This window comes from Heptranchias perlo, chromosome 28 (assembly GCF_035084215.1).
Source record: "Heptranchias perlo isolate sHepPer1 chromosome 28, sHepPer1.hap1, whole genome shotgun sequence".
Taxonomy (NCBI): domain Eukaryota; kingdom Metazoa; phylum Chordata; class Chondrichthyes; order Hexanchiformes; family Hexanchidae; genus Heptranchias; species Heptranchias perlo.
The window spans coordinates 22,715,660-22,728,915 of NC_090352.1; the positions used below are offsets into that span (position 1 = coordinate 22,715,660).

Sequence of the window (13,256 nt, forward strand, 5' to 3'; positions counted from 1 at the left end):
AACCAAGGATGGTGAGGCCAAATTAGCACCTCTACCACCAGCTGAAATCAGCTACATTGGCACAAACTGGGGACTGAACCTGATCTGCAAGACTCAGCTAATCACTGCTTAACAAGCTGAGCCATCAAGAGAGATGATTTCATCTGATTCAAAGTACACTTAGAGTCCTTTTGTATAATACGAGCTACGTAAAAAAGTGAGCTAGAAAAGTAAGGTAAGATGTTTTGTGTGGATGCTGTCAGTGAAGGAGTCACCAAGACTGTAGTCAATTGAGGAACCTTTTCAAGATTGTCTACTATATAATGATATAGTTTGGCAGTACTTAACATTCTTTTTTAAAGTGACATTCTGTAGTGGGAAATCATTAACTTCACAGACACACCTGAGTGTTAGCTCTGGGTACAGGAGGGCTAGTTTCCTCTGACTGATCTTTCTCTTCCTATTGCAGCTGCCTCTTGCCGATACAGTAACTCACAGTGGCGGATGCAGAATATTGTGCATGACTCTGGCGACAGCTCAGAGGATGAATTCTTCGATGCACGAGGTTTGTGGAAGTGCTATTTGTTCTGAAGAAATCAATAACCACTGTTGTCAGTTAGTCCTTTTGTTTTCTGGAGAGTGCAGGCGGAACAGCAAATGGGAAGACTTGTTGAGCTGTCTTCAGCATGAGATCCTGATTTACCAGTGAACCAAAATAGGACCTGAATTTAATGGAGTCCATTTTTCGTGTGTAACATTCAGTGATAGAAAACTGCAACTACATTTTACATTAAAAATTTTAACAGCCCAGATATATAGACAGTTAATGAAACTGGAGTGATCTGATTAATGAGGGTTATTTTCTATGTGCAATTACATTTTCAAAATCCTGCTATACACATTCAGATCTGTCTACTAATGGCTACTTTGTGCAGCTAAGGCAGATTCATGGTGATATAGGGAACTTCAAGCCGATTAAAGTGTGTGGCTATTGCCTAACGGTTTATGCATTTCTTTGCCTCCAGTTTCATCATGTGTCTAAGCCTACAGACATTTATTATTATATCTGATCAAGCATCAGGTGTGGTTTAAATTTTTTTTTAAATTCCAAGATGGTATCAATTATAAATGATTGCTAATGTTTTATTTCAATTCTCTTCAAAAACTATAATAGGGAAAGCAAAACAATCGAAGATACTCAGAGAATGAAGTTCATGAAGGTGTAGGGTGCAAATAGTAATTGCACATTATAAAAAAGTTCTCATCGCTCATCTGCTGTTCTCTCTTCATTATGCTAGTTCACTGTTGTTAGTAATACCTTGCCCTAAACTATTCAGAATAACTGTAGTAAACTCAGCTATGAGATGATTGAGATGATACCTAGAAATTACTGTTGGTGATTTGAGTAGATGAATGCTTCACACATTTGTGTGACATTCCTATATGAGTTTTGCCAGATTAGCCCTCTACTTTAACACTACCATTTGATAGTTCATCTACAGTTAATTCTGGGTTTGGTAAAACAAGGCTCTATTTCCAATTTCCCTAATTGATGCTTTTGGTGGTTGTTGGTTGGCCATGACATGCAACCCTGGTCATCAGCACTCATCTGCTCTCTTCTCTGTTGTTGGGCTATAGCCTTGAAAAAAACTCATTGAACGCTTTGAGGAATTAATTTTCCTTCCACTTGGCAGAACAGGAAGTCTAAACTGTGTTATATTCATTAAGTGATCTAATGTAATGTAACAAGAAACCAACAATTCACTCGAGGTGGAATTATTCCAAATCCAGCAGATTAAATATATATTCATATTAATTATTAGAAATATAATTCTTGAAAATTAGCCCTTACCAAGTGGATAATTACAGCTGGCAGAACTGCCATAGTTGCTGGACGCATGGATGACATGCTCTACACTACGTGTATTTTTTATTTAGTATATGTCCGCCCTTGAAAACCCTGATTGTCAGGAATGGCTTTCGGAGGTACAATGTCACTGTTTTCTTTCAAATTACCCCTTGTTACCCTGTATCCTGCAGCAGTCAGTGATATTGGGTGGTTTGTGTGGCAGATTTCCCTGTGACCATTATCAATGCCACCCTACGATCAGCCAACAGGAGCAAGATTCAAGCAGAGCGGCAGACTGATGTCAGCCTTTCCTCTCCTTGAGGTGGAATATTTTGAATTAATACAGTGCTCAATCTCATGGCCTGGCTGAGAACTGATCCAACTTGCTCTACTGTGGCACAGTACATTTGAACAAAGGCAGACTTGCTGCTTGAACCATGACTCTCTAGTTCAGAGGCAGGCAGACCGCCATTTGTACTTGCAGCAGGTTGGACCTCATGTTATTTAACAAGTGTTAACACAATAAGTGACATGGTCAATGGCATATCGAACTGATTTGCTACATTTACTGGAACCTGTTTGATATAACTGGTATGATACAATGGCCAATTTTAACTCGGCCTGCCCAGCAAAAACAGGGTGGTAATGGCCCTAAAATAGCTGTGCTGCACTCACCACATGTTCCCGCCACCATTTTTCCCAGGGCCTTCTGCTGGATGGCCCAGGCGCCTGCCTGAATCAAGTGGGAGACTAATTACTGCATGCAAATCAGAGCCCCACGGCATACATAGAACCCCAATAACATTTCGAGCATGCGCTGTGCATGCTGCACCCCATCCTACCCTGTGGTAAAGCAGAAAAGGTACATACAGAATTATTTTTGTAGAGCCATGAGGTGCAGGAATGGCTTGCTGGTTCATCCTCTAAACTACCCAGTATTGCACCAGACTGTTTCGTGGAGCCAGGAATATCTCAGCAATTTTCAAATTGGATAGGTTTGGATGATGAAGGTTGCTTTGCCTAATTGCTCTCATGTTTCCAGAACCTACTCTAGCATCTTTTCATTTATCTTCAGCATTCACCTGAGCAGGCAGACAGGGTTTAATGTCTTATCCCTCGGTACTACCACTAGAATGTTAATCCGGACAATTGGCTCAAGTTCAGGTGTGATGCACCAACTGAGTCAAGCTGGCTCTCATAATTCATGCTTTTGCTAAGATACTTATCACATCATTTAGATTACATTGGGGCATAAACAGGCAGAGAAACATTCAATTAAAATTATCAGGAAGAATTAATATATACAATGAAAATACGAACATTTCTCAGCAAATTGGGTTATGTTAGATGGATGAGATATAGTTTAGTGCTAATTCTGCTGTTCTGGCAGGAGCTTACAAGGAGCACAGGTGGGAGAATTGGAGCTGCAGTGTTGTAGTCCAGTCTCCAACCTGTGCTTACTATGAGTGCGACTCCCTGTTGGGAGTGTGGGATTGCAGAATTTCCCCTATCGTTTATACAGCTGGTCACCTAATTATACCACAGATTGACTTGGCCACTTACATGTTATGCAGTTCGTTTACTGGTTACGATCACTGCCACTGCCCATAAACTATCTTCTATCAAAATGATTAAATGAAATATTTTTATATTTGGTTGAAAAGCCTAAAGAGCACCATTTTAAATCATTAGCTATGATTTTACTTAACTTGCTGTATTTAAGGTACTTAACATTGTTTGTCACAATTGGTGCTTATATTAAGCAATCTATTACAACATGTTAACCTGTTTTTGATGTAAAATGTAGTAATGTAAGCAATAGGATAAATCCCTTTGCTGCAGTAGCCTTTTGTCATCAATTGAATACATTACATAGACTGCTCTACCTAAGTGCATAACGGAATGGCAAGATTTAAGGGTAAATTTTCTGCTTTTTGTGCTCCTGGTGCAAAGCAAGGCATGCTGAGACTGCGTATCAGAATATTGGGAGTGGTGGAAAGCATTACGCACCATCACGCACCACGCCCACAATTTCCTGATATGCACTGGCAGCGCAGGACGACGCAACATGTATCAGCTATTGCAAGCGTAATGGGCAACATGTTGTTGACTCTTTAGTAGAGAATGGCTTTCATGCACCAAGTTGGAGTCCCCTCTGTAGTGTTGAAACTAGCCAGGAATAGCTGCAGTCATTTTGTCTATTTATTATATGTTTGGCTGCTCTTTGAAGTATATGTCACCATTAAATTACTAATGGTAGATTTTTGAAAAGAAATACCTCCCTTGTTTATAATATAATGTCAAATTTTTCAAATCTGAACCTTCAATTTTATTGGTCAGTTTGCAATCCCAGCTCTCTCCTTTTACCCTTTAATAATGTTTATGTAAATGCACTGGTATCTAGAAAAGCTTCTGAATTACAGGGAAGTTCCTAACGTTAACTGAGAAAATCATATTCCAGTAGAACAGTTCATTTCAAAAGCAGGGGGCAACATTATTTTGGTTTAGGATATAAATTTTGAGTACATTGGGTTTTAATAAGGAAGTGACTCATTAGTTGTCAGAACTGTAAAAGTATGCTGTTAAATGAAGGATTTACTTTGGCAGATTTTAAGTTGTCATAGCCCAGATTATGCCAATTGGAAACTTGCTGCATTCTAATTTAGAATAGTGTTAAGAACAATTATATCATTATATTTGAAATAGTGGATAGTTAAGGTGAATAACTGAGTTTCAGTGGTCATGAGTTGTTTGAGAACAGTATATGACCAAGTGGAACAGGCCAAATCAAACTAAAGATCTTTACACATATCTGTGATTCACTACTTGTGTCATATAATATTGTAAGATCCCCTTTGGCAGCGCTCATAGATAATTATAATAGGTAATTACAGCTGCTAACCTTGCCTGCCCCTTCAAAACTATGCACAGGTACATGCGTTGAGAGCCTTGGTAATGGTGGCTGCTTGTATATTGCTTTTTCATTGTTTCTGCTTATGAAAAATGACCAATGCATCATAAAAAAGGTCTTTGACCAGGTGAGGAGACTATTAATAATGAAAAAAAAATGATGTGAGGCATTAGATAGAACAACACTCTGATTGTTTAATGCCAGAGGTGCAAAAATTAATTAAAATGAATCTACAGTAATAATATAAAACTCACAAAGAGACAAATTTTGTAACGATATAGAGGATAACATACCTATTGGAAGTTATTTAATATGCAGTGTCATATGTCTGGCATTATTTGGACATTCCATGATCCACCTATAGGTGTTTTCCATGTAAAATCTATCAGCAGATTAACTCTTGTGGAAAACAATGGAAATACACAAAGCATGATATCACTGATCAAGGTTCTCACATTGCTGTAAAGGTTCTTACATGTTTGTCAGTCTGTTTGAATATTCTAAAATCACATCACGTTCAGACAGTTTTGCAAGGCAGAGATTATTTAAACATTGGCAGGGGTAGTTTACTATAAAAGGATAGTTTCTCACTTAATTATCTTGAATCTAGTGTACACCAGAACTCTTTGTGTATTTTGCAGTGTTCTTCTTGCCAAGGGATGTGTTGCTGAGCAACAATATTTGTTGTACTATACTTTGCCTGACCCTTCAGTAGAAAACCACCATTTCCTACGAAAACATTAACTTGAAGGCTTCAGTGTGAGTTTGTAATAAACTTGCAAGTTTTCAATAAATCCCATGAATTGCTGATAGAAATTCTACTTGAACGTTGAATGTTTTTGAGAGACTAAATTATGATGGTGGTTGAGTTCTGGAATGCACTGATGTCAGCTTTGAGAAAGTTTGTGCAAGACATTCATTGGCAAAAAACTTAATGCGGTTCAGTACCTTATGTGGATGAGCATGTCAGCTAACCATGAATGTTACTAATTGGTGATGTTTTTAAGGTTACGGTTGGGTTAAGAGATGAGAAAAATGTAGTAGCAAGTTGTTCATATCCAGGGACTAGTGAACTCAACTCTAATTAGACTGTCTACTGATGTCATAGAATGGAATGAAGATTCCCTCTCTGAAGAAATGGAACACTGGCAGGTTTCTATCTGACTCAAGAAAACTGTGTTGAATGTTGACTCAGTGAGGCAACCAGGAAAATTGGAGAGTGCTTAGTCTTGGATTGACTGAAAACAGCCTTTTCAGATGGGAATGAATTAAATGTAGAACTTTTTCAATATTGTTGCAAGAGGTCCCATGACACTCGGAGGAAAAGGTGACTAACATGTTTTAATCTTACTTTTTTAGGATAAAAATTAGAATAGATAGAATCAGGTAAATTAAATCGCAATAGAATAATTAAAATAGAGGAGGGAGAATGGGAAATGAGAGAGAATAGGGAAAGAAGACAACAGGGGAAGGTAGACAGGACAAGCAGAAGTAAAGTGGTTTCATTTTTTTGAATTTAAAACCATGTCAAGTGTTTACTTTAATTGTAGAGGATAAATATTACAGCAATAATGGTACTTCTGGTGTCTGATTAACTTCACTACTGTAATAAAAACAGAAAATGCTGGAAACACTCAGCAGGTCAGGCAGCATCTGGGGAGAGAGAAACAGAGTTAAGGTTTCAGTTCGATGATCTTTCATCAACCTGAAACGTTAATTCTGTTTTTCTCTGTCCATAGATGCAGCCTGACCTGCTGTGTTTCCAGCATTTTCTGATTTTATTTCAGATTTCCAGCATCTGCAATATTTTGCTTTTATTACTGTAATATTTGTGTTTATTTTAGCAAAATGGTGTATGAGTTGAAAAATGACCAACCTAGAAAGACTGGAATGCCTTTTGGATCTACCAGCAGTCTAAAGGGTAGTTTTAATTCTGCTAATTATTTTGTTCTAAGGTGCAAGGTGCTGGTTATTAGCACTGGGGAATGGAAATACTGCCCCATTTTTAGTCAATGTCAGTGTCAAACACATGGTGTAGCAGGTGTCAGATGGACAATAAAACTGATATTGTTAAATAGACAAAAGTGGATTACATGGAAATAGGTTCAGTTGATTTTATATTAAGCACTATCAGCTTTTTAAAAAAATAAACCATTTCGTAATGGGATTGTCAAGACAACCTTTGTGAAAAATACCAATGTTTATACCAAGTGTTTTTATAATTTTAAATTAAGGGCATTGGAGGTTAATGGAAATCTAATGAAGATTTCTAATGACATTCATCATCTTCTTCAAATTGCCTGTTTAATTAGTCAATGGTAGCTAGAATTACAACAAAATAACAGTAACAGAAGATGTTATAATAGAGAATATTGAGATTTGACAACATGCAGCATCTTTTCCCTCTGAAGCTGAGTACAGGAATGTTTTATTTTAAATATGCATTCAGATGAGGTTTTTTATATTTAGTCACATAATTCCCAGCCATTAAGGACATACTTTGTGTGTGAGATGCTGTTTTCCTATATAGGAACATAGGAATTGCTAGACAAAAAAAGACTGAAGTCCACCTAGTTCGCCTTTTACCATCCTGGTAGATACAATGATAATGGAGTTGTTGACCAATCAATCTCAATCAATTAGTCTACAGCAGACCCAGAAATGACGCAAGAAAAACCTCAGTGGCGGAGCTTTGGGAACCATTGGTCCAAATTGGTGTAAAATTATTTTATTTTTCTTCTAAATTAAAAAGAAATGAAAAGCTTTCTGCAGTGACATGTACAATATATTAATGTTCTGGCTGATATGATGGAAAGTATGAGGCTGATTTTCCTGGCCTTTGCCCTGAGGAAACGTCCATTCCACCGGGCACTAAGATTAGGAAAAAGAGATGGAGACCCATTTTCCTAGGTCTCCATGTCTTTTATGTTGCCGTGGGATTTCTGGGGGTGTGGAGCTGGGCCTGTGCCTACTGTAGGAGTAGGCCTGTTGCAGCCATGCAGTGAGGTAGGACAAGGCATTCCTGGCCTTCCATCTCATTTTCTGGAATGAACGCTCACTGGACACCCGTCTGGAGAAACATTGTACTGTGGCCTGGTCCCAGAGCCCCGGACACTGTAGATTCTGTGGATGTCCTGGGCAGGCTGAAGACTTAAAGGTAGGTCCCTTTTCTAAAATGATGACACCACCCAGAATGCTTTGATGTAATTAGGACCTTACTTTCCCACTGCTTCAGCTGGCACCAGGACCTGCCAGGGATAGCTCCCAGGTCCTGTTAACGGCACAGACCAGGCAATCCCAGTGCTCTGTGACCTGAACAGGAACAATGCACTTTAAGTGCATTTCACCTGTGCAGTGCTGGGACATATTGGGGGGCAGAAATCTCTACCTCGATAGCTCATTCTCATTTTCTTTGATGCCGTGTGATTTTGTCCTACTCTGGGGACAACTGAAATGCAAAGCATGGAGCAGAAGATATGAACCTCAAGAGGAAACCTTGGTGGTGACACCAGGAGCAACAAACCCAAATGGCAGAAGGAAGGTTGCTTATGTAACCAAAATCTGTAGACAGTGAATGGGCTGATGTTAACGCATGAATGACAAAATCACAAGTGGGTTATGATTAGGGCAAGTGATTTGTTCTGGCATATAATTAGTTATTGCTCATTACATTTGGAACTCTATTTATGCAATCGTGGTACTCTGCCAGCAAATTGTGTTAAGTGTGATAAGTGCAGAAATTTGCTGGATTTGGGGTTGTGCTGTGCCAAATCTCTTGCCATGGATAAGGTCAATGCTTTAGGTAAGATACAAATCATACCCTTTGGGTCTTCAAAATGCACTTTTTATATTATAGTTAAAAATTAAGTGAAGAATTTTAATTATGACTATTTAACAAGAGTTGTTTTACATTATATTACATTACACTTCCATTGGGCATTGCCATCAGTGAGGTCACTGGTTACTGAAAGAGTTAACTTAATACAAAGCTTTCCCATCCTGCATTGTGTACGTAAATCTACTCCAATACTTTCATCTTTCTAAGCATGAAGGATGATGGGTAAGTTCTACTTTCTACTGACATTAAATTAATTGTTTCCAAAAAAGGGAAGTATGCTAATTGGAAGTGGGGTTTGGAGAAGGTCCTGGAAGAGAGTAGGGATTGCTGTTAACAGCCTCGGGAGAGAGTGGAATAATTATATCAGTGATTTTTCTTGTATTCAGTTCCACATCATGCCAAAACAATCACTGGCCTGATAGCTCTCTCAGTATACACATGGCTGCATTGTAATTATTTATAAACTAATGCACAGTTGAGCATGATCTGTGATTGGCTGGGTACCAGTTACTGGTTTCTAACTAAGGCCTTTAGATTAAAGAACCAAGGCTTGAATTTCCCTTTTGTGTGCCAATTTTAATGAGATTTAGATGTCAGTAAACAGTAGAGCAATGGCAATAGAAAGCAGTAATGGGATTTTCTTCCATTTTTACCACCATTCTGACTCTTGGTCCCATGCTGAAATGTGTTCACAAAAGTTAGCTCAAAATACAAAATCACAAGGATCATTTGATCTCATCTTTCCAGAATACCACCCCTATCATCTTCCTGTTACAGCTTTTAACCTGAACAAGCAGATAGGGCCTCAGTTTAATGTATTATCTGAAGGACGACACCTCTGGTGGGCAAAAGTCGGCTGAGTGCAGCAGGAGGCCACATCTGGGGTCTCACGGGAACGATCCCCGGCAGCTGGGTAAGTAGATGGGTGATGCTGATAGGGATCATGATTAGGGGAGGAGGGATGCCTGGGGCAGGCAAGGCCCAAGGCTTCTTTGTGGGGCTGGGAGGAGCGCTCCTGCTCCTCCTGGCTCACAAGGAAACTTCAAGAATTGAAATGAACTGACCTTGGCCCTCTTGTGGGCCTGTTCCCCCGTGGCGCTGGCTTTCCTTGGCAAGGCCGACACCAGGCGCCAACCTCGCAACACAGAGTTAAAATAGTGTTGGGTCTAATTGACGTCCAGTAATATCGTTGTTGGCTGCTGTCTTCTGCAGAACTTTCTTCTGCAGTAGGTCCATATGATGGAGCAGTCAGGAAAAGAAAGGCAGCAAAATATTGATAAACAAGTTGAGGCCAAGCACTAAGGAGGAGAATTGGCTACTAAACGAGCTGCAGAGACTGCTGCAGTCATCACACAATGTAATGGTGCAAACATTTCAGTAATCATTTCTTTGACTTACTAACGCATAACAGGGCTCCCCACATGTGCTCTTTCCCCATCCACAGAAAGCTTTCCCTCTTTTGGGTCCACTGTACATTGGCATTAATAAAAGCTGGAGAATAAAAGAACTGTCAGGACATATTGTATTCTTTATTAACCCTTAGTGAGTGATGCAGCACAGGTCAATGTTTTGCCCTACGTCTTCCGCTTAATAAAACTATATAGGCTTCATCTTTTATTTCCTAACCTTGTGCTCCTCCTAAGTAATTCCCCAGTGGAAAGGGAAAGTGAGAAGGACAGCTGCAGAGTGTCAGTTGTTACCACAAGGGGTGGAGGTAGCTCAATTCTGCCTGAGCCAGCACTTGGTACAGTTGTCCTATAGCCATTTGAGTAAGATTGCAGGAAGTCAGGCATGAGCCATTACCGTAAGAGGCAGCTGTATCATTCATGTCCACTCCTGCTAATCCTCTGCTGCTGGGCACTCCCTTAACATGACCAGATATCCACGTGGGAGCAGATCTTTAGGCAGCAATGAGATAGTTGAAGGCTTACATTTATTGCTGTCTCAATCTGATTAACTCAAAGGATACATTGGAGCTGAAGGTTTCCATTGCACCAGTCCAAGCATTCCTGAGAACAGCAAAGCCCAAGCTTAGAACCTTGGTCAAGAGGGGTTACACTGCAGAGGGTTTAGCAGTAGCTACACTGGTTTGCAGCTTAGTCAGGTGTTTAAGCAGCACTGCACAATTGTAGGCTTTGGACTCACTAATAGATGCCCCAAAATTGTACAGATTGTGTGGCACAGTCTCAAATGACTCCCATGGTGATGCTCATAACTCATTTTGATGCTTTTTTCAAGCTGTGGAACTGTTTCCAACAAATATGTTCAAAATTCTTAACTTACCACAGGAATATTTACCAAAAAATATTTCCTTAAAAGTAAAAAGAGGTTCATTCTGACCGTATAAAGGAGGCCATTGTGATTGCCTGAGTAGGTTTTGGATTGACTTTTTTTTTAAGTAAGACACTGTAACATCAATGTTGATAAAACCATTATCAGACTATGTATGAAGTAATAGAAATCAATAATAAACATTGCAACACTAGGTTCTATTACTCAACTTGAAAATAACCAGCACTGAAAGTAACTAAGTTTGGAAAGGTACAGAAAGGGCTAACTAAGCTAATGATCATTAGAAGGAAGAAACATCACCTGCACTTCCAAGTAATTTTCTGGAATTGAGCTGTGTATCCTTCCAGAGGAATTGCATGTAAACCCAATGGCATTCCTATTGGAAAATGAAGTACTGAGTTCTTAGTGAGGCTGTTGTCTAGCTTTCAGCTAGTGCACTGTTTATTTAAAATTTATATCTGAAATTGGCAGAAAATCATGATATTAGCAAAAGGAAAATAGGTAAGATAACAGTGAGCCTTTTGGCAGACAAAACACAAAGGACTACTTTGCTGGCAGAAATAATCTGAATAGTTTATGGTGTATTCTTTTTGTTTGAGTACTGCAGTCTTTTGCTACAATGCTGAATTTAAGAGCAATATAAAATGAATGACAGACTATTGAAAAGAAACTTATTTTTAAAAAAAATCAGCGATGGAACCATAAACAATCTGGGTGATATTGGAATTAATGAAGTGTCCTCTGCAAGAAGAAAGGATTCACATTTATTTAGTACATTATATCCCAAAGCACTTCACAACGCAATTACTTTTGAAGTGTAGACACTGTTCTTATAGAGGCAAACACAACATCAATTTGCACACAACAAAGCACCATCCTTAGTAAATCAGATGAATGGTAGTTAATCTGTTTTTGGTAGTGTTGGTTGAGGAACGAATATTGGCCAAGATACCAGGAGATCTCCCTATACTGCAAATATTACTGTGAGATCTTATACACCTACCTGAATCATTAGAACAGGCAGATAGGGCCTCAGTTTAGCATCTCATCCAAAAGATGGCACATCAGACTATGCAGCACTCCCTCAGTACTGTGCTAAAGTGTCAAACTAGATAATGAGCTCCAGTACCTTAGTGAGGCTTGAACCCACAACTTTTTAAACTTGGAAGCAAGTGTACTACTAAATGAGCCAAGCCGACACCTAGCTATAATTAAAAAGTTTCAAAGGCATATCTTGCATTCTGTATTCCGCACTATACATGTATTTCAGTCCTGAATAGTTAACTACTGGTGCAAATCTGTCTAGAACAGTGCTAATAACATGCAATTTTCCATGGCATCCTTATTAGCATAATTATTCACAGCTCCAAATGCAGATTTGGATGGATGTAGGGAGATAGCCTCATCATGGGACTGGAAAATTGTGTGTAGGTAAAAGATAATGAAATGCTGACAATCAAAATGGAAGTGGTGGAATTAGGAGACAACAATTCTTGCAGATTTGGAAAGGTTCCAAAGACATTTCAACCCATTAATAGCCTTTCCTTAGACTTAAGAGGGAGAGGGACTAAGAAGTGATAAGCAAATTTGAAGGGAGAGGACACCCAATGTGGAGAAATGAGTTTCTAGGCTACTGATAAAGCAAACCATCAATCTCTGCTGAAGAGGACGTGTAAGGTATTGGGAAAGACCATGTTTGACACCCCATAGCCACAAAATTCCATGTGATGAGTTGCACCTGCTGAATTTTGTGGGTCAACTCATTTGCATTTCTGTTGGGCTAGTGATTGGCGTTAAACCCATGTAAAAGGGGAGTAATCTGCTGCGATGCATGGAAATTAGAGTGTGGCCGTTAAAAAGCCATATATGACAGTAGTGACGGAATATGGTGCTGAGGATCGATTGTGGAAGTTACATTCCTTTCATCCACTGATACTGAGCTTACTAAGGCATCTTTGTGCATTCTCTAATCAGTTTTGTTTAAATCTTTTGACACCTAGACATAATTATTATATTGTGGTACTAATTGGTTTCATTTAGTTATCGCATATTGAGCAGTCGTGTGAGCAGCAGAACTAGTATCTTAACTGAACCATGAAAAACCTAAAACCTGTCTTTCATTTCACACAGTTACCAAATTTGCATGGCATATTAAAGCAGTAGATTACCTGAATATTGAGTTTAATTAGCATTTGTAGATGCCTTCATCGATGATGTATTTTTGAATTATAGTTTGTGACATTTAAGTTGAATATCAATTAGCATTTTAAATAGGAAAGTAAAGAAATACACATTAAGAAAAAAAAATGGGATTTGCAAATTTGATAAAACTGTTTCTGTCCCTGAAGATAACAGATCAGCTGCATCATTTTATAATTTCTTTTTCT

At 38.9% G+C, this 13,256-nt stretch overlaps 1 protein-coding gene across 1 annotated transcript in view; it reads left to right on the top strand.

Annotated features, from left to right (window-relative positions):
- pitpnm3 (PITPNM family member 3) overlaps positions 1–13,256 on the top strand; it is a 323,972-nt gene that overhangs the window by 70,015 nt on the left and 240,701 nt on the right. The window contains exon 6 of the mRNA XM_068007892.1: positions 449–544. Coding sequence (XP_067863993.1) covers positions 449–544 — 96 coding nt within the window. The remainder of the gene's footprint in view (positions 1–448; positions 545–13,256) is intronic.